Source organism: Acanthopagrus latus, chromosome 18 (genome assembly GCF_904848185.1).
Source record: "Acanthopagrus latus isolate v.2019 chromosome 18, fAcaLat1.1, whole genome shotgun sequence".
In the NCBI taxonomy this organism is placed as follows: Eukaryota; Metazoa; Chordata; class Actinopteri; order Spariformes; family Sparidae; genus Acanthopagrus; species Acanthopagrus latus.
The window spans coordinates 13167447-13193755 of record NC_051056.1 but is presented as its reverse complement, the minus strand read 5'-3'; the positions used below and the strand labels follow the sequence as shown (position 1 = coordinate 13193755).

Sequence of the window (26309 nt, the reverse complement as noted above, 5' to 3'; positions counted from 1 at the left end):
CTGATTAAAATGTATTCTGTCAGTAGTGCACCTTTAAATGAAAAAGAAGATCTGAGCAGTTATCCCAAATATAATCCAACACAACATTGTTTTTCATGATTTGGCTACATTTATCCATAACACTTGATAACCAGTTGTAATCCCTGCATCTCAATTTTGCCTACTACTCAATTTTACCTGGTGAAAGTCGTGTTATTTGGGCGTTTCTTTCAGAAATGATGTAACCTGAACACACTGTGCACATCATATTAAACGCGCCTGGATGTGTCTACTGAACGCTCCCCGGGGTCAAGGCCGCGTGCTGCTTGAATGAACGAGGGGCGTGTCCCGAGGGGGCGGGGCTACACGCCGGGATATCAACAAGTTGCAACGAGAACGCACACGTGCCATTTTGATTTTGGTCTCACAGCAGCGACGAACAGACACGAGTCAACCTTCCAGACATGAAAGCTTTATCTCCAGAGTCTCCCCGACCGCGCTCCATGAGAAGGGTAAGCTGCTGCCGCCCTGATGCATATCGGGCTAAATAATAAACTGAGAGGTGAATGAAAATGTTGTTCAGGGTTATAATCGTGATCCTTTTTGACTCTTCGACCCACAGTTCTCCAAACCTGTGATGGAGAAACGCAGAAGGGAGAGGATCAACCAGAGTCTGGAGACTTTACGACTCCTGATGCTGGAGAACACCGACAGTGAGGTAAAGACCTGCGTCATGCTCCTGTTTTAGTCTGAATCCTGGACACATTTCTAACTCCAGGCTGCTGACTAGGTGAATGATCTGTACACTGTTTTTCCCTCTTGTCTAGAATCTGAAGAATCCAAAGGTGGAGAAGGCAGAGATCCTGGACAGTGTGGTCCACTTCCTGAGGACAAAGAACGAGGTGGAGAGGGCTCACCGGGCCCGGAACGGAGTCCCGAGCAGGGAGCTGGGACATGCGTGTACCCGCCAGCACAACTACCATGAAGGCATGAGGGCCTGTCTGATGAGGGTCAGCCACTTCATAGCCAGCAAGAGCCAGGAGTTAGGGGAGGGCTGCGGGGAGGCATTGCGGGCTTCCCTCGCGTATCCCGAACCCCAGACCCACCCTTCATCCCCAGGGGACATGTACAGGGAGCTGACCCCCTCCCCTGCAGCTCTGTCTCCTCAACATCTGCAACATCAGCACGCCATGTCCCACCCATACCTCACCCAGGTGCCTGGCCTCCACTGTGACACCAGGGAGCCCTTCTCCTCCACCGTTGGCCCCACGCACGTCACCGATCCTGTGTGGAGGCCCTGGCCTCAGTGACAGACACTTTGACACAGATGTTATTTTCTATATATGGCTGCTATAGATGCCGACAGACTGTAAATATGTATGTTGTTGTACAGCCTGGATTCTATTGTACAGTGAAGATATTTTCCATGAAAACTCCCACGTAAGATTAAATTCTCCACTTTCATGTGGAGCTGTTGCCTTTCGGTTCTTATGATTCGCAGCGCACCATGTTTTTTCTTTCTTTCTTTTTTTTTGAGTTTAACTGTAAATATGTGATGTTTTGAGGTGGCAGTGTCTGTGCACTGTTATTTTTTTATATACGAATACCCAAGTGTATTCGTTGCTGCAGAAACGCGAGCGTCAAAATGCCTTTTTTCCTCTTTTTTTTTTACAGCTTGATCAGAATTGTTGTTCTTGTTTTGCTGCCTTTGTTTGATGTTGTAAATATTTCACACGTGAAAAGTGGAAGACCGTGAATTTATTTTATGACTGTGTTTTTTGCTGAATTCTCTGTCCCCACAATAAAAGTACAATTTCCTGATCATTCCTGATCCAGAGTGGCCTATCTGCTTTGTCAATAGCTTGTACTTGAGCTGAAAGGGTGGGCGTCCGCGGGACAGTTAACACGTACTTTATCCGGGCTGGACAGCAGTTATGAAATGGTTTTTCTATTGAAATGTTGATGGTAGGGAGTCGGTTGGTTCTATGATCTCGAGTGCGGTTTTTCAGATGTAAACAAAGCAAACAGGAGTGGTCGTTCACACACTGTCCAGCATCCAGACTGTTTCAGGTGTGGCAGCAATCTATAAAATCCACATCGAAATGTGCCCGACCAGCTGATCGTACAAAGTGTATATATATATATATATATATATATATATATATATATATATATATAATCGATTTCAACCACGGCATTTGGCATGCGTTTGCGCAATGGTTTTCACTGTGCGCCTTGCATTTTAGAACAAACAGTTGTACCGTGAAAAGGTTCAGAGCCTTTTGGTTGACCATCAACAAGTGTTGAGCTCTTTTTACCACCTACTCACATTCTCCAGGTGCAGAGTTGCACTGTGCGTGTCAGAAGAGACACTTAACGCACAGAGGCAGCTGGCTCTGAAGATGGCGGAGGCCAGCTTTCTGCGTAAAAGTTACAATTATACTTATTAAGTCGTGGAATTATGCGATGTAAACATGGTCAATTTGCAATTCCACGCACAGAACACTCCACAATATCGTAGGACACATTTCATCTAATGTATCAGTGCGATGTTTTTAGTTATTAAGCACCTCAGCCTGAGTTGGTTTGTGGAAACTAAAGGTTTCAGATCTGGTCTGCAGATTGTAGGACACAGCCTGTGTACTGCAGAGTGCGGACAGTGTGTTAATGTGTCGTGTTCTTTTCTGAAAACTGCACTTAAACCAACAGGCCGCACATCAACATATCAATGCACACCTGTTTTGCCACCATGTTTAAGTACCCTGCTGAGCTTATTCATAAAGGGCGATCAATGGATAGGCCAATTTAACCCATAGCCTAAATGTATACGGTGGTCTGGTGGTTCCTATAGTTGAAATGTATGGTGGATAATGCTTGTGATTTGGGATTCCACTTTGTTGATGTGCAGTGAGCAGAGACTGTGCCCCTACATGACCTTCTTGGCTGTTAACCCGACTTAAAACGAACATATATTTGAACATTTGTCTGATATGAAGGGGTAAATGAGAGGAAATGTATTTATCGTGTGAGGATTCGGCTGGTACATTTCCTCAAAGCCTGTTTGAAAACATCCTTTATGAAAGCAGGTGTTAGTCCCGCTGGGCTGATCTCTCGACAGGATGCTCTTTTGTGCGCTTTAAAGCTTAAACCGCCTGGAGAAAAGCCCACGGGACTAAGTAAATCAATTAAAGGTGTAATCAGATTAGGGTTTCATCCGAAGGGGGTGGGGGGGTTCTCTCAATGAAGACTGAACTGGTCCAGTGGCGGAATCACTGTTTATTAGTCCAGGATCAGTCCAGTCACGATGCATCTAGCCAACTTAAAGGTCTGTTTACTTCAGACAAAGAAAAAAACGAGACAAGGCAGGAATGAATCTCGACCTGTTTACAAAATGACCCCAAACTCAAACTGTGAGAAATCTGCCAGTTTCAGCTGACCTGAGAAACCCAGCACATCACTGCACGCGCTCATCGGCAGTTGTGTCTGTGTTGGTTTTATCACGTCGGCGCGAGCACAGGTGAGAGGTGATGGCTCACCTTTTGGCCTCGTCAGCACATCTGATGAGCGCAGGTCACAGAAGGAGCATCATCTGCCGAGATGTTTGGATTGTGGGAAACTTTATGGAGTTATGGAGAATTTAAATTCATGTTTTTGTGAGTCTGTACAATTTTCCTGGCTCTCAAAGCTGCAGTGCGGTTGTTTCAAACTTAATGAAATCACCTGTAATAAATAAAATACATCGGCCATAGTTATAGACTATTGAAAGTAACTTCAGAGGTTATTTAACTTTATGTTTTAGAAAATGTGTATATTATATAGCCTCCCTGCCAGTGGCCACGTGTCGGCCATCTTTCCAGCTGAGGTGATAATAATAATAAGAGCAGCACACCTCAGTGTTAATGGGTCTGCCGCTTCCCACGCGCCACAGGTGACAGGCTCGTGCACGGCAAACGCCGTCTTGCCCTGCAGTGTTATTACAGTGCACCCGTATGTGTGGCCGGGTATTTACAGCCTAAATTCAGCACAAGCTGTAGTATAAACATTTGTTTGTGAGCTTATTATTATTCCTCGAGCTAAAGGCTGGAGGTCCGTGAATTAAATAACAAAGAACTCAGGAGAGCTATATTTGGTTAAATTGTGTACATTTATCCTGGTCATTTTTATATTATATTTCCGTGTGTAAGTACTGCTGATGCATCCTTACAACTGCGTGTTAGCTCGACAGGCTAACACAGATGTTGTTCAGCTATAGATGTTATTAGCCGGTCTGATAGCCTGCTGTTAGCTACTAATGTGGCTCAAACGTCTCAGGAACACTTCGTCTAATGTTCTCAGGATGATGCTGACAGAGAGCGTCGCTGGTCATCTCATCTTCCAGCCTGTTGGTGTGAGAAACAACTGACTACAGCAACATCACCACACATCTTCAGCTCTGGGGGCAGAGATTTCTCGATCCCACGCAAGCGAGCTGCAACAGTAAAAGTACAGTCGTGCTAAAACTTTAAGTTGTTTGCCCGCAGTTTTTGTTATTTAAGTTTTTTTTTTGTTGTTGTTTAAGAACTTTGAAGACTTTGTTTTTGATTATTCATGTCTCCTAAAGCCTCCGCTGGTGGTAAACTGCGGGGTAAAGCACATTCATTAATGTGAACAAAGCTGCACCGCTGAGCCTTTTTCAGGCTGCGAGGTGTGGGGCGGGTCGGAGACTGGACAACATCTGCCACCAGCCTGCCCCGGCAATTAAAGAGGGCCTGCTTCAACCCGTCTCCTGTACTCGATCAGTTATAAAGACTCACACAATTAAAGACCCCCACAAAGGAAAATCAAGTTTTTCTAACCTTGTTAACCTGTCCATATGGTGTCTTTCTCTACCATACCAGACATGTAACAAGCAAACTTAGCAGTCAACTCCATATTATAGGTCAGAAACCTGAGGAACATAGCGAAGGAAAAGGTATGAGCTTTCATGAAAAACACGTTTATTAGTAACAAGAGAGAAGTCACAGTAACAATGCTGCAAATCACTGACAAGATACAAGCAGAATTTTATCAGCCTTATGTTAAAGGCTTACATCATATTATGACTAACCCCTTCTACTTTTATCTGTGTGTGTGTGTGTGTGTGTGTGTGTGTGTGTGTATGCAGCCAGATGACTTGGTCAGACTTTGCCGACAGCCATGCCCTGAGCTTTCTGAAACTCCTGCTGCAAACTGGACAGGACTTCTCGATGCTGGTCGGATTTCTTTTCCATCTCTTTCAGGAGCGTCTCGTACCTTTGACTGGGACAAACCAAAGAAACAGAAATGGCAGCTTCAAAAACACGTTCACGTACACTGAATGATTTCACAAAAGAGATGTTGGAAAGAGAGTGTGTCATGGTGCTGATAATTACATTTTGGGTCATGATGTTTTCACTGCATTTATCTCTTACAAACATGGAGGACCAGGTAAGAATATAAAACACAATTTAATAACAAAATTATTGATTTTATTGATTGTAGTGAACGATGATTACTACAGAGTGATCATAAAGTTGATTTAGCAGCAGTCTGAGGTTAATCTCGAATTTTCTGATAACTTCTGTTGGAATACACAAAAAAGTGTGATGCGCCTGCAATCACAGAGACAGAGTGAAAACTGACAAGGATGTTGTAAAATACATGATTCTCTCCTTACTGCCCTCTACTTGTGAGCTTGATAACACAGCTAAGTTTGCACCAATATCCACACTGAACCATTTATAAAGGTTCAGGAGCAGAAATAGTCCTGCTGTCTTTTAAGACTGCAAGTATGTGGAGAAAATAAGGTCCCAGAACACCGGTAGAAGCTAGAAAGGTGGCAGGGTCCGCCACGTATAAACAAAGTGAAACAGTTTGAAATCACATTGTCTTGTAAGGATAGTTTGTTTATTCAGTTTATTCAGAAATGACAATGAAGAGGGTTTGTTTATTTAGTTTGTTTAGGCAAAAAGAAAAGAAGAATTCAGTGAATGAAGATCTTTCACTTCAGACCAAAATTTCTATTCGCCTTTTGTCTGTATTCAGTGTTTGTTTGTTGTCTCTCAGTGCATTTAACCTGTCATGATTCCTGGTGTTCTTAGTTGTGTCTTGTCTTGTATTGCTTGCCATGTCTTGCTGCACCAACTAAAGTTAAAAAAATCTCTGAATGCCACAGAATATACCATGCTAGTTGAGTTTAGCTGTGAGTTTTACTTACACGCATGAAGGACAACAGACTGAAAACATGTCCATGCAAAGCTGGTAAGACCTTCATTTGGAGGAATCTACAAAAAAGGATGGGCTTTGCAGGCCTGTAATGATATATTAAATCCCCAAATGTGAATTTGAGAGGACATACATTTGAATTGGGTCACAAATCTGAAGCGGTTTATTGCAAGTATGCATTGAGCACTGGTGCTACTGAGTGCATACTACATGTTGGCTTTTTTCAGAACTGGGACATACTATCCTACTTACCCAATGGGATTGGAAGAACCTAATAATTACTCTATTTGCAGAATATGCACCTACCTGAGTATATAAGCATTGTTGAGAAAAAAACCCATTGACCGTTTCTGTTATGGTGCAATTACGATCACAGCTATGGGGCCTTAAACCAGATATCCCAGATATTTAACTACTGAGATGTTGTTGCTCAATACAACTTCTAATTCAGTTAATGACTACAACAGGCTGTGTGGGCATTGGTTATAATGTCTATAAGGTAAAACTCTATTCCTCTAACACTGCCATGGCAACACATTGACTAATTGTAATTATTATGTATTATTATGACCTCAAAAAACTGGGACCACACTGGGCTCCCACATATATGGAACACAGACTTATCTATAGCCTACTCTTCTCTCAGCATGGCACCTGTGTAGGATGTAAGAACTCAGACTGGGCGACAGTTTTTTTCCAGAGTTACTCACATCTCTCCGTTGATGTACTCCAGCCTCTTTGTGACGGTGGCTTTCGCTTCATCCAGGTCCTGCTTCACTAATACTGGGCCAATAAGCTTATAAACTATGTTTGCGTTTTCCAGCAGATCCAGCTCCTGGAAAGACAGAAAGATCATATTTTAATATTGAACACACCATTCGAGGAAATAATCTGTGTAGAAGGAAAATAATCTGTGAGTCACCTCTTTGACAATGTTGTTCTCTGTCAGCTGCGTCTCAAGCTTCTGCCTGGCTGACATGCTCTTGCTAACATCTAAACAACAAACGGATATTAATGAATAGAGACAGTGGTCGATTTTTACATAGTGTCACATAAGTAGTGTTGCAATCATTTATTATATGATAAAAGCACATGAAATAGCGTTTAAGTTAATTTCCCATATGACTAGCTGTACTGCTATGGTCAGTTAGCTCGTCTCAACATGGCCCGGTGTGACAAAACATGCGATGCTAGCTGCCACCTACCTTTTTGTATCTGTGTATATTTTTCTAATTCCGCTTTCAACTTCTTTTGAATGGCCTCTGCCATCTTTGCGTTTGATCCAAGAAGTAGTATAGACTTATTAAATGTGTAAAAGAGGAGTGAGGCTAAATGTGGTGTGACATGAAAGCTGAACGTTAGCTAACAGGAAAGGGTCGTGGCTACAGCGGATATTAGCCGATCCCTTCAAAGTAAGAGCATTCGCTGTTAAAAGGCATGACAAGGTAATTAGCACAAGTGAACAAAAAAAAAAACATAAATAAACTGTCATTAAAAATCAATTGAGCGTGTGCACATGTATTTGTTATTCATTTTAATTGGGTTATCTTCTATTCAATCTATTTACTGATTATTATTTTTTATTTTTTTACCCTGTCATGGTTGCGGCTGTTGACGACACTGTTTGACGACACTGTTTTACGACACCTCACCCAGTCGCTCATCTCCGTGGTTCAAGATGGCCTCGTCGTTTTGGAAAGGTGTTGTCGGTGTCGGACTTTTTGCCTTAGCTCATGCAGCGTTCTCAGCAGCACAGCGTAAGTTACAGTAAAGGGAGTGAATACACAAGTCTCCTTGTCTGTGTTTGTATCAAGACGGCTCCGTTGGGTGATAAGGGTGATAAAACAGCCGCTTGGGCCTTCCAGTTCAGCGGCTAGCTAACTAGATGCTAGCGGAGCTTAGCCCCGTTCATAGTTTCTCACAATGGTAAAAGACTGAATCACCATATGCCGTCGATATTCAAATATAACCACCAAGGCTATACGACATTTAGTGTGACTACCATCGGTTTAAAAATTTTAACACGGCTTTTTGTAGATGCAACTGTCTTGGCTGTTCAGTTACATCTGTCACGGTGTAACGGGCTCGTTTGAATTGTTGGCTAAACTGCGTTTCTCCCATCAGATCGGTCATACATGCGACTCACAGAGAAGGAAAACGAGACACTACCAATTGATGTGAGTACTTGTCACCCTAATGCATTCGGTGTTATTATCCCCACTTCCTTTCACAACAGTTTGTGTTATTTTCATCGTCAACTGGTTCTGTCCTGTTGCAGATTGTATTACAGACCCTATTATCTTTTGTGATGACCTGTTATGGGATCGTCCACATTGCTGGAGAGTTCAAAGACATGGACGCCTCCTCAGAGCTGAAAAACAAGTGAGTTGAGTAATCCTGTGGCGCCTTCCTCCCTTGATAATGTGGTTGTTAGCGTCCTCTGCCACTGGGGAAGCATGCTCACTGCTTTTACTGCATTTAAAGTAACGCTGTTGTGAATTCAATCCCACAGACACACTGAACTCCCTTAAGTTGATGTTATGTATCAAGCGGTCGTTATGTCATGGAGGCCGATGCAGTATTTTGTTCGTCTTAAGTCTAATGTAAATGTCAAACACTTTATAATAAAAGGAGATGCATTGAAGAAAAGATATGACAAATGAGAGGAAACCACGAAGTCATCTATAACGTTAGCTCATACATACATGCATACATACCAGGTAGTTTAATGCTAGGTATTAGATGGAATTCTTTGGCCAGACCACATACATTGAGTTGTCTTCAATGAGTCACATGTCAAATCATTACAATCTTAGCAAGCAGAATGTTGAGCAAGTCACCTAAAACTGTTCTACAGTCTTTGCTGTATCAGATTAATAAGTGTGTCATTATATAGCATGACTGTAGTTTTCTTCCAGCCACACGTGTCTGCCCTCCGAGACTCAGTCTTGTCTAATTGTAGACATTTGACTGAAAAATCGGAGAAGAGTTCTTTTTTTTTTTTCTATGAACCACTATCATGTAAGGAAAATAAGAAATGGAAAAACATCACAATTTCTAAAATCTAATGTAATCCTGTCGGATGATGATTAAATCCAGTTTGCAATGATACAAAAAAGATTGATCTTTCCTTATCAGAAAAATCATACTCTTTTCTCTGACTTTAACTCATCCCTGAGGAGCAGTGGGTAGCTAACTTATGGTGTCGAAGGACCTACTCCAGATCTAAGTTGTTGGTTAAGCACTGACCAGACACCTGGTCTAATTACACATTTTAAAGGTGGAGCAAACTGGAGAATCTGTTATCAAAGACCTTACTTGCTGCAAGTCAATAGTGCTAGCCACCATACAATAAAGGAAAGCCGTAAATTCTCACACATAAAGAGGCTGCATTCTCTTAACTATCAAAGTTAATTTATCAACAAAGCATTTAGGATCATCTGGAAGACTAACCAGTGCTTCATTTATGTTCATGTTAGTGTCTGAACTACGTAATATCGCAGTCTCTTGTTTTTTTCGTATCATAATTTTCGACAAAGTGGACGTGTGGTAAGAGGTTCCTCAAGCGCAAATATTGTGGTTGTGAAGGCCTCCTTCACATCATACACCATGTGAGTGTTATTTGTTGATATAGAACCAGTGTACTCAGTGTTATGTAAAGAATGAGCCCATGCAGTAGCAGTGTGCACATTTCCACTGGTATCAACAAGATATCTATGGCAGTAGGTTTTCAAATTGTTGTATGTATGGTATTTATTTCTTCACAGTGTCGTTTCTTTGCTTCCTGCTCAGATTAAATCTGTCAGTTAATGTCTCAAGACGTTGGTTGGTTGGTTGGTCATTCAGTGTTTCCCAAAGATGGGTTCTGAAATGTATTTTTGTCCACAACCAAAGTACTGTCATTAAAAGCTTGAACTAATCAATAATCATGACATCACTACATTACAGTGCACCTGCTGCCTTCTTAAGTGTCAAGTATGTGAATGTCCGTCTGTCTGTTTGAAAGCAGGACAATATTGCTTTGCTAATATTTAAAGAATGACTTGATGTAATATTGGTCTATTTCTATATCTTTTCATAACTTTGTCCTTTTTCTTTTTTTTTTTTTAGAACATTCGATACACTGAGGAACCACCCATCTTTTTACCTTTTCAATCACCGGGGTCGGGTGCTATTCCGCTCACCGGAGGAAGAGCCCACCTCTGTACGCAACCAGCAAGCTCTTCCCAATCCCATACGGCTACGCAAGCTGGAGCATTTGCACTGAGACTGGCCTTTTCCTGCCTGTGACATCATCCACTTCAGATAAAATGTGTTTTTGTTAGACAGAGGGAGCAAGAGAGCATTAATCTCCCTCTACTTTAATTTGTATTTGTACATAAACTAATATGCTGTCCAAACATGCATCTCTGTCCATACAAGTGGTCACCACCATATTTGACACTGACTGTGCCAACCCTTCAGTTTTTCAAGCCGATTTGTTTGTATATACAGTATGTAATTGCTTTGGAGTCTTAAGATACAGAGACATTTACCCTTTTTGTCCCCTATGAACTGAACTGGGATCTTGCTGTCCTTTGTATATTCTTTGTACGAGGGGCATAAAAACATGTTTTGTTACTGTTTCATTTCATCCACACATCAGTCCTCTGCAGCTGTCCGGGAAACATTTTGTCAACCGAAACGAGTTTTGTTGTATAAACGTAGGACCCATTTATTTCCTTGATGATTTCCTGGTAGCATAAAGGCTCATTTGAACATCCTGTATTCATTAAAGACGTTTGAGTTATGACACAGGAAATCGACTCAAGGTGAGATGTGATAACAGGAAACATTAGGGCAGACGCTCTAATGATACTGTGAACACTATGGAGAACTAGAAAGTAATGGTACATTAATTTGGGTGAAGTTTGTTTTTCTTTAATTTTACATTTTGTTAAGATTCAACAGATGTTTTTAATTTAATAAAATGCATACTGATTTTACAAGTTGTCTGAATCTAATTTTTGCTTTGTATCACTGAGAGGTTGCTTCTGCCAAAAAGGGATCAAATGTCTACCGATGGTATCACTAGTTGGTCCACAGTTTATGGCTTTAAAAAAAGCTCTGTGACCTTGTTGCTGGACTGCTGCACCACAACAAAATTCCACCTGACCAGTTGCTCACGGTGGCCTGTAGGTGGCAGCAGAAGCTGAGCCTCTAGACTGAGTTGTAAAGAAAGCTGCACCAAATCTGTTACTCTTGAGCTGCAAAAAATGAAAATGTTCATGTCCCCCACTTGATTTGCATTGAAACACATTCGAAGAGAGGTTATTTCCAAATAATAACTACAAATGCTGCTTTAGTCAGATGGATTGATCCACCTGTTAAAAATACATCCAAGATGACTACTGAAGAACAACTGCAGTGAATGTTCTTCATTCAAGGAAGAATTCTGGTTCATTTTTGTAAAAGAGGGTTTAGTTTTTGTCTTAAACAGCAAGCCTTGTTCTTCAGCACAAATATCAGGCAGTCTCACATCTGTAGATAAAACAATACTTTACCAAATATTTATCTCAGTTTCTTTTTTAAAGGTCTATGTTCAGATACATGTCCAAATGTGATGGCACTGTAGGCTTTTAGTCTTTAACGTGTCAAGTACACACACACACACACACTCACACACAAAAACAGGAGATACCATTCTACCACTGGTTTATTTTTTGTTTTGTTAAAAAAAGGTTCATAAAACTTTCCATTTTATAGACGTATTTAACAGTTTACAAAATTGGTTTTAAACATTTAATTCAAAATATTTCTTATACTCTGAAATAAACAAATTCACAAAAATAATCTCTATTCCTTATGAACAATAAAAAGTAGTGTACATCTGTCATAAAAAACGAGGGAAATAGAGGATGAGCACTAACGTGGGTTCATGTGAAAAGCAGCAGAGGGCAGATTATTGGCTGTTAAATAGCAGGTGACTGCCGACTGAGCCTGACAGATGCTGAAATTCCTCATAAGGAAGTTGTGATTCTGGGAATCAATGGAGTGATTGTGGTGCTGTGGAGTAAGATTTACAGGACGCTGAGTGAGTGTATGTGTGTGCATGTGTGTTGGAGTAGAAATCTCTAAATGGATTCCAACAGCTGCATTCACTGAACTTCTATTGCTGTAATGGCAGGAAACCGGATAATGATCCTCAATCAATAAACCAGTAAACAATCATCTTGTGGAGGGAATTTCATGAACAGTCCAACTTAGTAGTACATCTTTATACTACTGCTGTCCAGCTCCAGCATTAGAAAGCACTGCTGTATGAAGGTTGTCAACACAAATGTCATATTGTAGGAAAATGGACCCAATTTGAACATTTTAAAGCCAATTAATTAGGATACAGGCTAAACTTTGTTGGACTTGATGCCTGAAAAAAAAAAGTGAATTGGGTTGTACCAGACAAGATATACCATGAGGTGAGAGAAATGTGAGAAATATGCCATATCAGTTAAACTGGGGTACCTATCACTTTAATATGGCAATACTGGATATGCAGATATTTTTGTATCAACAGATGTTGTACCGAGGTTTTTCTGTTATTCTATCAACTGGATTAGCCAAAAATAGACTGACTAATTGATCTTTCAATTGTTTCTTAATTGAATATCAAGAAAACTGGCAATATATCACAATACATATTGCTACTGTAACATGAAATTACATAGATACTCATAGATTCTATGCATATCGCCTACCCTTAAAGGGTAACTCCCTTGATTTTGACACATTAAAGTATGTTATAGGTTGTGGGGAGTACTACGGAATACTAATTGTGAAAAAAGTAGCATTAAGTCTTTCGTGGCTCCAGAAGAAGCTGCATGTAATCTGATGAATTGCTTCCAGTGATGAATTGTACTCCTATTACACTGTTAGACTCATAATAGACAGTTTAAAAATGATCAAAAACACTGTCACCTTCACATGATCTTCTTCCTTTGCACAACCTGGTGCCTACATTACCCATAATGCAATTTAATCACTGAATGACATCACTGGCAGTAATGTATCAGATTACATGCAGCTTCCTCTGGAGCCACAAAAGTCTCTATACAACTTTTTTCACATATTCAGTATTACTCCTCAAGACCTGTAAACACACTTTAATGTGTAAAGCTGGTTACCTTTTAATGCAAATGCATATCAGTATGAGGTGATATGGCTAGGAAAATATCAGATAACAGGATCAGTCTGGTACAGAAAAACACAGTTATTGTCTGTACCTCATCCTTTATGCAGATCGAACACTCACAATCCAAGGTATACCTAGGTGGACCAAACACTTTTCAGACCAACTGAAGAATGATCTGTTTCTGCAGAATAACAGGAATGACTCTGTCCACCCCCAACTAATGAGGTTATATGAGGATCTGACGGCTTATTCTGTATCTGTCTAACGGAGTGTGTGTATGTGTGTCTACTAAACAATGTGCCGATACAGACAAAAGCCATATGCATGTTTAAGGCATCTGTCAATATAAAGAGGATTATATTTAAAGTCTCATTACTAATCTGGAGTGGATCTGTACCGAAGGCTGCTCCTTCAGTTAAAACCCTCACCCTCCACCTCTAACAGAATGTGATGTAACAGAACAGGGACAGTGAGAGCATCTACTATCAGTGCATTTGTCCTTTTTCTCTCCTACAGGTCCCCAAATTATCTTTTAGAGGCCTCTCAACTCCCTTTTGTGGTGGTGAATCTGATGGTCAATACTTAGACGAAAGGAGCCTCATTCCTGTTTTTAGTCCCAAGGTGGCTTCTTCACTAACTGCCATGATCATTTGGAAGCTGTGAAGATGCCGTGTGCTTCTCATCCACCTTAGCAAGGGCTATCTCTAGTTGCTGGATCAGCACCCGCTTCTTGAACCTGTGAGAGAGGACATTAGACAGAAGGCTAGGAGTGACGTGTCCATGGACAGGATTTACAAGGATATGAAAATAATTAGTCATTGCTAATAACAGCTGTGCTTCAAGAAAACACCTCCACTCAGCCCAGTTCTTAAAAAAAGTCTAAAATGAGTCATTGTTTCTTACCTAATGGCCTCTCTGATAGCATGCTGGATGAAGTACTTTTGAACATTTGCTGGTCCTTTCACCTGCTGCAGTAGTCTGAGTATTGCCTCATAGTCTGAGAAAAAACACACCGAATTGAAAGACATATGTTCCCAATATGACATTGACTACAACAGGTTACAATAAAAATAAATGTAATGGCTTATACACACTTCTTCCAGGTTTGCGGACCTCCTTGATGACCCGACTCCTCAGCTCAGCTTGGCTGCCATCTAGTGGGGCTATGTATATGGTCTCTAGCACTGTGGGGTCAGCTTCAGGGTCCTCTAGGTGGCTCTGTGGACTCAGTCCCTCACAGTTGTGGTTCTCCTCGAGCGGCTGCTCATCTAGATCATCTTCCACAAGTTTCTCCTCTATCATGTTGACGTCATCTCCGAGCCCGGCCTTCTCCTCCAGGCTCAATGATGATGGGTTCTCTGCAACAGTGTCCAGCTCTGCTGGCCAGATTTCCCCCGATTCAGGCCCAAGAATCCCATCTCCGTTACTCTCAGTGACCGCCATGTTGTTGCCATCCACTCCTGTCAAGGTAACAAATACAAATTACAAATTCAGTGCACATTTTCAATCACATCCTCATTTCTGATGCATCTAATGCTCTAGGTTCTTACCTTTATGCTGTGGGATGGGTTTGAGGAGGTTCTGCTGCCCTTGAACCCCTGCTGGATTCTTTCCCACCACCACGTGGTTGGGGGTGCCTGGTGGTGTCTGTGGCCGCCGCAGTAACGGGGACATACTCCGCCTTCTCTTCATAGTGACGCCTGAGTTTGGATCACCAGAATTGACCCTTTTCTTATTTTGAGGACCTGCTACAAACTCATCAGCCTCATCGATCATCATCCCCTTTACGAGAAAACAAACATTAAAGAGAGGTCAAATATTGAACAGAGAAACCTCATTGTCCATAGATAAAACGATTTATGTTGATGTTTTTTTACCTTCTTATCCTGCTTGAAAGGATTCCCAAATGTGTGCAAGCGTTTGGGTTGGTCAGGGTCGATCTCTCTCAGGGGAGAAGGCATCATTTTTAGGTACTCCTGATAGTTTCCCATTTGTGCCACCGGGATACTGTGAAGATAGTCTGACAACCACAGAATATCTTATAAATACTTAAGTAACAATACAGGATTTCTTACAGTATTTTTGTTGCTATTTCGGCACAATTTACTGCCCTTAAATGACTATCCCCAACCATGCAGGATTTGGACAAATTGTTAGAAATATATCTCAACTGGATCTGCTTGATATTTTTTAGATTAATATTTTTTGCATATTTGCATAAAATTTTCTTAAAATTGCAAAGTCAGCTCTGATTATTTTAAGACCGTAAACAATTGTATTTCCTCCTTTGGAACTGACGTTTGAGAGTTGCTTTCATCAGGATTAGGGGAGGACAAAAGCACTCAAAATAACTTTAAATGTAGGATTTTATACCTTCGTCTTGCCCTCGTATTAGTTTTTGTGACGTCCGCAGCAAATTGGAGCGCATTCGGGTGAGCTGATCCAGAAGGTTACGCCTTGGGATGTCATAGGCATTTCGATAAGCTTGAGGTTTTACGTCCTGTGAACACATCAGCATGTCCGGTCTGAGAAAAAGCACCAAACACTTGCCCCATATATCCTCCAACTTTCCCACCCACCATAAGTATGACATGCTTTTCAGAAATGTCCTTTCTGTCCTAAATATACCTTGTTGAGCAGGGCGATCTGGAAGCCAGCAAACTCTTTGAAGTTCATGTCCACCAGACGAAGGGGCCCCTCTCCGGTGATTCCCTGCAGCAACTGCTTGAAGTCCCGACGGTGGGCCAGAGAGAGGGAGTTGGAGTGGTTCTTCACCTTGATGCCAGTTTCTTGGGGAGCCTTCTTCCCCACAGACACGATCAGGCGATCTGACTCCATCTTTGCCTTTATACCAACAAAACAGGGAGAGAAATGATTCACTTAACAAGTCTTGTCAGGTGCTTGAGTTCAGACTGAAATGAGACTTTGGTAAGGAATACTGTTGACAGCACAGACACATCAAAGCAGTTTGTTGTGCATTTTGCTGTGTTAGATCTTAAAAAAAAATAATTTCACACTTCATGCTTGCTTTCTTATACGAACAGTGTTTACAAGCCGTCTGCTGAACTCAAACACTGCAGCAGTATGTTTACATCAATAATAATGGTCTAAACACACTGCAGCTCCTCTCCCACATAATAGAACAAAGAGGAAGAGCTTGTTTGCCTCGTGTTTGGATGACAAAGTAAGATCAATTGCATTGTACACTTTTATGAAGATTCACCACAGTGTCAGTGTTGACTATCTTTAAGGCCAAGAAAGCAGGCATGATTCATGACAATCTGTGATATTTTGGACGACAGACATATTCATATACATACTAGAAGCCTCATTCTGGGAAGTCGGAACAGTGTGTTCTGAGCTTTATACAATCGTGTTTCACAAATAGGTGAAACTCGCCCCATCCTTGCTTGTGAACTACTGAGCCTTTCAGATGCCCCTTTAATACCGATACATGATACTATCACCTTATATAACTTAAGTTGTTGCCATGTGTGTGAGTTTTCATCACATTTTGATTTTGACTCATGCTCACTGTACCTGCTGGCTGAGCTTCTTCAGGTAGGAGATAACACTGTAACTGAGGCCACAGTCCAAAGTTTCGGCAATAAGGTTAGGCGCCCCCATCATCCTCAATGCCTTTTTCAAGGGCTGTCAGAAGATAGCAAGAGGAAACTGTGGATGTTAGTTAAATGCAGAAACATTATAAATTCACGCACTAAACGTTTACTAAAAGTAGTGTAGTGTCACAGGATCAGTTTACCAAGAGGTAGTACGGAGGCATCGTCTTCAGGTACATCTCAAAAGCTTGCCGCCACTTGAGGTTTGGTTTTAGTTTGTGCACTTTAAACAAATCATCTGAAAGGAGACAAAAAAAGGAGTCAGACATCCACCCACACCTCCTGCTGCAGCAAACATACACTACCATTTATCCTTTTAAATGTCCCAAAATACCCCAACATATCTATTTGTTGCACAGAATTATTAAGATGAACTGCTGATTAAGCTGTTGTTGTTATGTGTGACAATGTTTACAGGTAGACAACCAGGGGAGAAAAAGAAAAGATTGAGGATGATGAGGTGACCCAGAAAAGGAAGGCTCAGATCTACTGACCCAGAAGTTTTGAGGCCACTTTAAAGAAACAATTTACCTAGGAGCGGAAGAAGGACTGGGTAATTGTAAGGCATGACAAACAGGTTGACACAGGTGAGAGTGGTGCTGGCTTTAAGGTAGCCAAATGGTTGCCCCAGGTCATTCTGCTTCGCACTGCTGCTAACAAACACCTGAGGACAACAAGGAAAATTATAAAGTCAAATATAATTTGGGTTATTGAGCTGCAAAAAATTTTACTTCAGAAAACTGTGCTCAGAGACTCATAAAAGGTTCATTACTAATTCATAACAAACAAACGAAAAAGATGTTTTGAATTAAGCTGGCAGCCTGATTACTATTTCTCATTTCTGGAAAAATCCCAGGGGCAACACCAGTGACAGTAAAAACAAGCCAACAGAAGCGGATGGGTGTTTGAATATCTACTATACCTGCCAGCACATGTGTGGAGACTTCCTTTCCAAAACGAACTGGGTGAGTGGAGATGGCTCCAGTTCATACTTGTCAAAGGGAAGCTTGTCAATCACCATGGGCTCACAGTCCACACAAGAGAAACGCACCACAGGATGTGCAGTGCGAGGTGGCTGGGAAGAAGAGATGGAGATCAGTGAGGAAACTGTAAGACATGTTTATCTGTGGCATGGACGAGTTTGATGTCTTTGCTAAATGCAACAGACAGTAGTAATAAGAGCTGTTATATATCAACTGTAGGTCAAAATTACTGGCTCAGAAAAGGAGAACTGCCAATAAAAAAATAGAAGGGCAGTAAAACAAGAGAGACAGGGTGAAGTTAAAGAGAAAGTGTGTAAATGTGTCTCTGCTGGGAAAATCTACACACAATCTGCAAATGTGGGGTGAATGGAATAATGTCTAAAACAGCCTGCAGTGTTAATTTATTCTGTACATATTCAGATTTACATGCACATATGGTCATAAACCCAGTTCACTAAAAGATAACCTGAAAACTGATCAACTTAAGGTGCTCCTGACACATTTTAACCCCTGTCTGCTCACCAGGGTGGGAGAATTCTGGTCGGGCCAGAAGGACTCTGGTATGGGCCAGTGCCCAACTGGAACCCCCGTCTTTGGGTTTGGTCGCACATAGATGAGTTTGTGACAACTGTGCCACGGCTGTGAGCCAAAGGACGACATAGGACGACTCAACTCCACTGAGTTGTCTGTAAAAATAACAAAACACAAACAATCAACAACAACTGAAAACCTGAGTCACTAGTAGGAATAAGCTTTTCTACCAGCTTCTAGTTGTCCCTAAAAATGTCTGTTTATAAGATACAATACCAACTGGAATCCCCCCTTTTACCAGTATAATTATTATGAGTCAAAATTCTCAGCATTTATGCTCTTTCATATTTGGCTGATCGAGAGAATGCACTCAGTTCTCCTTTCACGAAAAACTGCACTGTGGTGATCCAGGGTGAGAAGAGTCTCTTCTGCTTTCAGCTGGTTTACTGCCCACAGTATGTTTGCTCTAACTCCCTGCATGAAATGTGATGAGATAATGTGCTCAGAGACTCAATAAAACACACTTCTCACAGAGTGCATGAGCAGTTTGATTCATGCTCTAAGCACTTGACTGGGTTCTTTGGTAGTGAAACATTTTGTGGATAACAACATTTATTGACTTATAGACTTAAATGTTTTTAAACTGCTCTTAATGGTTGTAAATGTGTCCATAACTATTCAGAGGACAAGACTACATTTTTGTGTCCTTTCAGTTTGTGTAATCCAATAACTCACCTTCCCCAACGAGTGGCGGATCTGGCCCTGTCTTCTCAAAATTAATAACAACACCACTTTGAACCTTTTGGACCAGAGACTCCAGACACTGGTTCAGCATCCTCTGTGTCCGCACGCAGTATGATCGCCCTGAGAGAGAGATGGGAGTTTAGTGTCGATAATAATATGCATTATGATTGCTTCAAAAAAAGTACAGACACATAATAATTATGAAAATAAATGGTAAGAAAATGATGAACCTCCAGTGACTTCACACATTTGAGTGATGGCAGACTCATCTGTGGGGACGCTGCCAAGCTGCTCGTTGTCTGGTGTGGCTGCTCCTGGCAGCCTCAGCACCAATGCAAACAGACGCTGGTCCCAGCGAAATGGTTCCTTGGTCAGCTCACTGCCTGCCAACGGAGAGTTCAGAGGCAGGTGCAGCTAGACAACAGGGTAAAAATAGACAAGGATAAGAAGTTTTATAGGAGAAATCTGCCATAGGTCACCATTTGTTTTAACCGTCCGTCAAGTCTTAACACATTACAGCAAACATCACATGGTGGCACTACTGCATTTGTTTGTGTTCTCACCTCATCTGGCACCCCAGAGCTGTGTGTGAGCTTGTTCCCATCAGTGATAGTGATGATCACAGATGGCTCAAGGAAGAAGGGGTTGCGACCCTGAGAGAGAAACAGTAACAGCCAGCAATTAAATTATAGTTCAGCCAAACAGTGACCCTAATTTTTCTTATCAAACTGCTTACTTTTCTTTAAGTTCTAAACCAACCATGGCATCACATCACTGATAACCTTCTGGATACTAATATGAACTGTGTGTCGCAGCTTGTAATCTTGTAGCTGTAAGCTGCAGATTGTCCTTGTGTTACTTGTTAAGGACAGAGGCCTCTAGCACTCTGCTGCAGGGGTCAGCCTTGTCTAATTCAAACATACAGAGAATGCATCAGTGGATTCACACACACACACACACACACACACACACACACACACACACACACACACACACACACACACACACACACAATGCATAGTACTTGAATCACTACTTGAGCGTAGTAGTCTATCTTTGGCTCCAGGCAGGGGTTTAGAGGAGAGATGTGTGCGAGGAGCTGATGACAGTGCTCACTGAGGCAGGATGGAGTGGATTAAGCTGCAATCAAGAGTCAATATTCTTCTCTTTGTCTCCAGGTAAGGGAATAAAGCCCACTGACTGAGAGCTTTGTCACAATTGTTATCAAAACCTGAATTTGTCCTGTGTGTGGTAGCTGTATCAGGAAGGCCTTGTTTCACACTCACTTTCTTGCTGCTCTGTCAGACCTAATTTTGTCTTGTGGAATTAGCTTTAAAATTCTTTGCTCACAGGCACTTAACTTCCTCCACTTGTGTTATTATCAGCTTTTCTTGGACTAAAATCAGCATCTCTATTTTTCTAGGCCATCTTATTGGTTTGCTTGGTCTGCCTATTACACAACCAATCCACCACTAAATGATAACAGATACATGACATACTAGAGAGAAGCCATGTTGTTCTGTTCCACTCAATCTGGGTGCTTAGAGTATTCATGTGTACCTGATGCCATGTGTCCAACCACAATCAAAACTAAAAAAGCCAGATTCATGTGTGTTTTATACAGTCATTGTATCTAAAGAAATCCTGTGAGTAATCATTAAAGGGAAGGAATTTTAATCAGAAGAGAACAATCTTTATTGACTGATTTTTTTTATGCCTAAACAAACTCTCTTTGTTTTCAACAAACAAACAGACCTTAAAAGAACAACACAATTTCATACTGTTTTACATTTGGATCCTGTCATTCAAACAGTGTTTTGGACTGTATTTTCCTTTGAGGAAAGCTTGTTTATTCATCTATGGAAAGCATAAATATTTATGAGTTTGTATTATTACGTCCCTAAAATTGTAATATTGTATTATCTTAATCTACATAATGCCACATGCAGATGCAGCTAAGATTTTTTGATCATTAGTAATAAATCTGCTGAATATGTTCTTAATCAGTCAAATGCCTTACAGAATGAAATATAATCTACGTAATTATGAAATATGTATTAAAGTATAAAGAAATGACATCCCATTGCTCTTTTTGTCTGACCAACAGTCTTTCTGATAATGGACTAATACATTAGATGACTAATAATTGCAGCTTTAATTAAAATGACTGTTTAACCTTTAAAAAAAACTACAAAACCCTATCTAAACAATTTCTATTTTCTCTCATGACAGCAGATGAGACTGCTGCCAAAGAAATGCATACCAGGATGTTGTCATCAAATACCTGTCCATAATTGTCTATGCCTGAGACGAGACGATTGAGGTTCAGCAGGTCAAAGGCTGTGCGAAGGGCGTGACCTAATGTGGTAAGCCCAGATGCCTGCAGGTTCTTCAGTTCGCACATGAAGGTGGCGTGGTTCTCCTTCCAGCCGGCCTGAAAAACATACACAGTGAGTTGAATGTACTGCATGGAAAACACACAACACAGTAGCTGCAGAAGAAGCCTGAAGCCTCAGTGCATGGTGAACAACCGCTAACCGAAATAGATCCACACCCCCAGATATCCATACTGTGTAATTACAAAGGAAAACAGAAGGAGTTTTGTTCATCGACGACCACAAACTGATTGAAGTCAAGCATATGACTGCTACCTTGGGTAAGACTGGTTTGTCTTAGCAGCCCATTGATTCTCTGTGCAGGATAACAACCAGAGAGTAACAATGCAATGATATCAGGTTATGTCAAGCTCTGGAAATAGATGACAATATTGCTGAAATGTAGGCCCACATTTGAGCTGAATGGTGCTGTTGGAAAAATGAACCTAATTTCATACATGACAAGCACCCAAAAATACTCTTCTTCCCCCTGCAGCCTGTCCTCCGTACTGACGGAAATATACTCCCATAGGAGAGCTTGTGGGTGTATTACTGCTTTGGACTTTTCTCCAGCAGGGTCAAGTACCTTACTGCAGCTTCATGCTTAATCTAAGGATGCCCTGCAAGCTTACCACTTTCTTTATCGAGAGAGAAGGAGGGGGAGACAGAGAGAGAGAGAGAGAGAGACAAAGAGAAAGGGAGAAATATCTTGAAGTTCAAGTATCAACACGTATGCTCTGAAATAGGCCAGTGTCTAGATTTTTAGATTGTCATGGGATATCATTCCAAAGCCATGATTTGGGTGGAATTTCTTGTGTCACATGAAAGACGTTAGATGAATATTACACAGACATACAAGCAACATCACTGAGGCAAAACTGTATGTGGAAGACAATCCCAGTGATAGTAGACAAGTTATAACCCAGACATAGACCCTTGTGTAGGCCAGTGGAAGTGTAAGGCTTAGCTTGCACTCAATAATTCAAACTACAGAATATTTCTATTTTCTCCTCGACCAACCTCCTCTCTCTCCCTGTACATCAACAATTTATTGCCTCTCTGTAACTGTGCAATCAGAGCAGCACCATTCAGCATAACCTTGTCCTCTCGCCATAATCCTCATAGCAAACAGCCGGCAGAAACAACAAAGGACGCAAAAGAGAGAGGAAGACTAAGAGGAAGAGGAGTTGAGGACTGACTTTGAAACAAGGGAATAGCACTTCAGACAGCTGCACCTGGGTAATTTTAGGTGAGGGACGAGAATCAGATGTCAGATTATATTGCTCTGATGTCAAACACATGATTATTTGGATGGGAAACATCAGCCAGTGATCTGGTTTCAAATACTGCAAGGTCAATGACTGAATGAAGTATGAAGAAACTCATGAATGACAACATCTACCTGTAACATTTAGTCATGACCCCAGTCCTACATATACACCTGCAGAAACAATATAAAGATCACACCATTATGCTTAAGGGGCAGAGGCAGTGAGCTCAGACTGGTCCATTTGGTGGTCACTAAAGAGCCAGATAAAGCATGATAGTTACTTGTCCCAAACAAAACTTTGAAAATAAAAGCTAAGCAAAAATGCACATCAGCTGAAAAGACTCACTACTAAAGTAAGTCTGTGTTGTAGGTCAAAACAAAATATTAAGGTATAAAACAAAATATATCGTGCTAAAAGCTGTCTTTTACACGTTTGATTCAAATCATATCTGAAGAGAGGGAAGTGGTAAAAAAAAGCTTGGCCAATCCACCAAAAAATAAACAATATAATAATACAACTGTCCTATAAAAAACATGTAATTTTATGTTACTTTACCTAATGTGTGTTAGGCAAAATATAATCAAAGTAAAAATGTAGGAAGCTGTACAGTTAATAATGGACTAGTCAAAAGTATAATTGAATACATAAATCATAGCTAGTTCAATGTTTTGATTTATTGTATAAGAGAAAACCTGGAATCAGATCATAAAATAAGAATAATTTATTTTACAAGCTAAATTTTTCATCCACTTCTCCTACATTCCCACTCCTCCCACATAATTAATTATTTATACATTTCCATTTTCTTTGTTGCTTGTATGATCATGAGAAGTGCACGCATCCCCAATGCTTGGACAAAAGTGTGAAATATTACACTACATTATTATGTGTTCTGTACCTAATAAGCATGATATGTGCTGTAATATTATTGCTTCTGCGCTAGCGCACTTTAAAGGGCTGCAGCTGTTGGAATGGTGCAGCATTGTACACAAAAATTGATCTTTAAAAAAAATCAAAAAAAGTTTGTGAGAAAAAGAATCAATACAGATTTAAGTTGTCAAAACAAGTACATTTTGACTTGCACTTGCAACATATGCTCCTCTGCACACCAGAAACTACTATTAAGATGAAATACAAGATGAAAAAGAAGATTATATGACAAAAACAAACTATTTTGAAGCCCTTCAGCCATAAATGGAATAAAAGTACTCAGTATGTTTTGTTGAGTAGTAGTAATGTTGTTTGTAGAGTTAGGCAGGCCAAGAGATTTATATTAAAGACCAGTAACTGGTGCAGACCAGGGACTTTGGGGGTTCATGCGGGTACTTAAGATTGCACTTTATTGGGCATAAAAAGCTTAGTGGTGAGGATAGCTTTGTTGATATGGACCCCTGATATTGTTGCAGTGATTCACAGGTTGTTTGTTTTGATTGGGTGCATGCATGTGTGTATGTGTAAAAACTAGAGTGTTTGTATGCTGAGCATAGTGTTCGTAATGTCGGTATGACAAATAATTATCAACTGTATAATGACAACGTTCCTCAAGCGAACGCACATGAAAATAAAAAAAAAAATTCTCATGATGAAGAGGGTTTATCAACTTTCAGCCCAGACTGACCAATAGTAATGCACGGATGATGCGAGGGGCGGGGTAGAGGATGATTGGCGGGCTTCTTGACCAATCTAGCCACTGTACTTTCAAAAAAAGAGCGACGTCATAGGCGATAATAAATCTCTCCGCCTCCATCTCAACGCCCGAGACTTTTCTCAACACAAAAGCAAAATGTCCGCTGGATGGTCGGAGGCAGTGCAGCTCCAGGTCTGCGGGCATTTGGAGCAAAAATAATGCCGTTTTTCGCCACCGGAGAGGCGCCCAACACTGACTACAAACCAGAAGGACAATAAAGTCTCACTGACAGAAAAATACGTTCGACTTGTCAAATGTAAAAATTGTATCAGTTGCTAATTACCTTCACTCCGTATGGTGGATCATCGAATGTAACTAGCATGTACCTGTCGCCTCTACTAGCCGGGTCTCGGGCACGCAGCTGTCAAAAAAAGAAAACCAAAACATATATATTAATTTCGACCAGTCTTGTCCATGGAACCCTAAGCTCTCCAAAGGTGCACACTTGCTGAAAAAAGTCGGGGTAAAATCGTTCTTTACCTTCATAAAGACCTCAACCGCGCCTTTAGCAACGTCCAGATACGTCGTACCCAAATAAGTGCGCTGATTCATAGAGGCGGACGTGTCTAAGAGGAAAAGTAAAATAGGCATTTTAAATGTAAAGCCGCGGCTGTATGCTTTTCTAAAATAACTGTTGTCCACATATGACCTATCGTGCGGCCAAACAGTTCACACATGTGTGTATATATTTGTTATAATAAGCCCCCCCTCCAGAAGAGGGCCGTTGCCTCTGCTCTCTCTCTGGCTGCCTTTCTAGCGCTCTGTCTCAGCTCGCGCTGTTCAACTTCTGCTCCTAACCGAATGGAACGCCCCGCTCCCTCCACTACGACGCCATTGGCTGAGCCCAAATCCAGTGACCACGCCCTCTCTAATATATAAATATATAACGAGGTCGACATAGCTCGTGTATACAGTACATCCGCTTACCCTTTCGCTCGTGTGTGTGTGCATGTGTTTGTGTGCGCTAAACGGCCGGATATTCAAAAGTATGGTCTGCCAGTTTTAAAACCAGTAAAGTGATAGTAATGGTTGTATAGATCATATTCAGAGACCTGAGTATCTTGATATTAGTTGCTAGTTCCCTCGCACCCCTCCTCCACACACACACACACACACACACACACACACACACACACACACACACACACACACACACACACACACACAACCCCTCTCTTTCTCTGCTCCCTCTCATGTCACTCGTTTGAGGCGTTCAAAGCCCTGCAAAAAAGATCCGTCCTTCAGATTAACTACACTACAAAAACATATGCACTTACATCACCTAATCAAACAATCAACGGTATTTTAGTTGGAGACTGCTTGGGTCTAGGTATCAAGATTCATATTCACGGCATGCGCATTTTATGCTGCATATGGCATAATCAAGATAAAATGCACATTTAAGTTAGAAACAGATAAACTGAGTAGGTAGAACATAGGCAACGTAAATTCACTCAAACAGCTCACCAAATAAAATATAGTATTGGCAATATATGGAGTCACTTTCCCTGTCAAACGTCCAGAACCACATGAAGACCTCCTGTTCAGCGTGTGCTTTAAAGATTGAAATACATCCGACAGCACTTGAAGGCAGCATCGCTGTTACATTAAAAAGTATTTTTGATATGTTTTTGTAACACTTTATCAAACACCTTACGAGTAAATCACCCTAAACCGCAGAAAAATGTTTATCATAAACTTAGACTATAACAAACTAGAGAAAAAGACT

At 41.0% G+C, this 26309-nt stretch overlaps 4 protein-coding genes across 5 annotated transcripts; 2 read left to right on the top strand and 2 right to left on the bottom strand.

The window, feature by feature from the left end:
* Positions 1–334: 334 nt before the first annotated feature.
* On the top strand, positions 335–1810 carry her5 (hairy-related 5). Its single transcript, XM_037077172.1, has 3 exons — positions 335–491; positions 602–697; positions 807–1810. Exons 1-3 carry the CDS (start codon positions 444–446, stop codon positions 1287–1289), a joined length of 627 nt encoding a protein of 208 aa, XP_036933067.1. The 5' UTR covers positions 335–443; the 3' UTR covers positions 1290–1810.
* Positions 1811–4933: 3123 nt separating this feature from the next.
* On the bottom strand, positions 4934–7608 carry pfdn6 (prefoldin subunit 6). Its single transcript, XM_037076952.1, has 4 exons — positions 7407–7608; positions 7124–7194; positions 6912–7036; positions 4934–5256 (listed from the first exon to the last, which is right to left on the bottom strand). Exons 1-4 carry the CDS (start codon positions 7468–7470, stop codon positions 5136–5138), a joined length of 381 nt encoding a protein of 126 aa, XP_036932847.1. The 5' UTR covers positions 7471–7608; the 3' UTR covers positions 4934–5135.
* A 192-nt stretch (positions 7609–7800) lies between these two features.
* mmgt1 (membrane magnesium transporter 1) lies at positions 7801–11186 on the top strand. Its single transcript, XM_037076951.1, has 4 exons — positions 7801–7958; positions 8326–8378; positions 8480–8583; positions 10312–11186. Exons 1-4 carry the CDS (start codon positions 7880–7882, stop codon positions 10466–10468), a joined length of 393 nt encoding a protein of 130 aa, XP_036932846.1. The 5' UTR covers positions 7801–7879; the 3' UTR covers positions 10469–11186.
* Positions 11187–11878: 692 nt separating this feature from the next.
* Positions 11879–25365, bottom strand: ints6l (integrator complex subunit 6 like). Of its 2 annotated transcripts, XM_037076949.1 has the most exons (19): positions 25061–25125; positions 24864–24941; positions 24512–24776; positions 21532–21681; positions 19811–19900; positions 19478–19661; positions 19239–19367; positions 18495–18658; positions 17912–18064; positions 17521–17653; positions 17133–17227; positions 16910–17020; positions 15998–16213; positions 15743–15869; positions 15247–15389; positions 14920–15151; positions 14464–14829; positions 14273–14366; positions 11879–14105 (listed from the first exon to the last, which is right to left on the bottom strand). In XM_037076949.1, the coding sequence occupies exons 3-19, from the start codon at positions 24722–24724 to the stop codon at positions 14003–14005; spliced, it is 2703 nt and encodes a 900-aa protein (XP_036932844.1). In that variant the 5' UTR covers positions 24725–24776; positions 24864–24941; positions 25061–25125; the 3' UTR covers positions 11879–14002. The 2 variants fall into 2 exon arrangements, with proteins under 2 accessions (XP_036932844.1, XP_036932845.1); XM_037076950.1 differs by lacking the exon at positions 24512–24776 and having other exon boundaries at positions 25061–25365.
* Between the last annotated feature and the right edge of the window lie 944 nt (positions 25366–26309).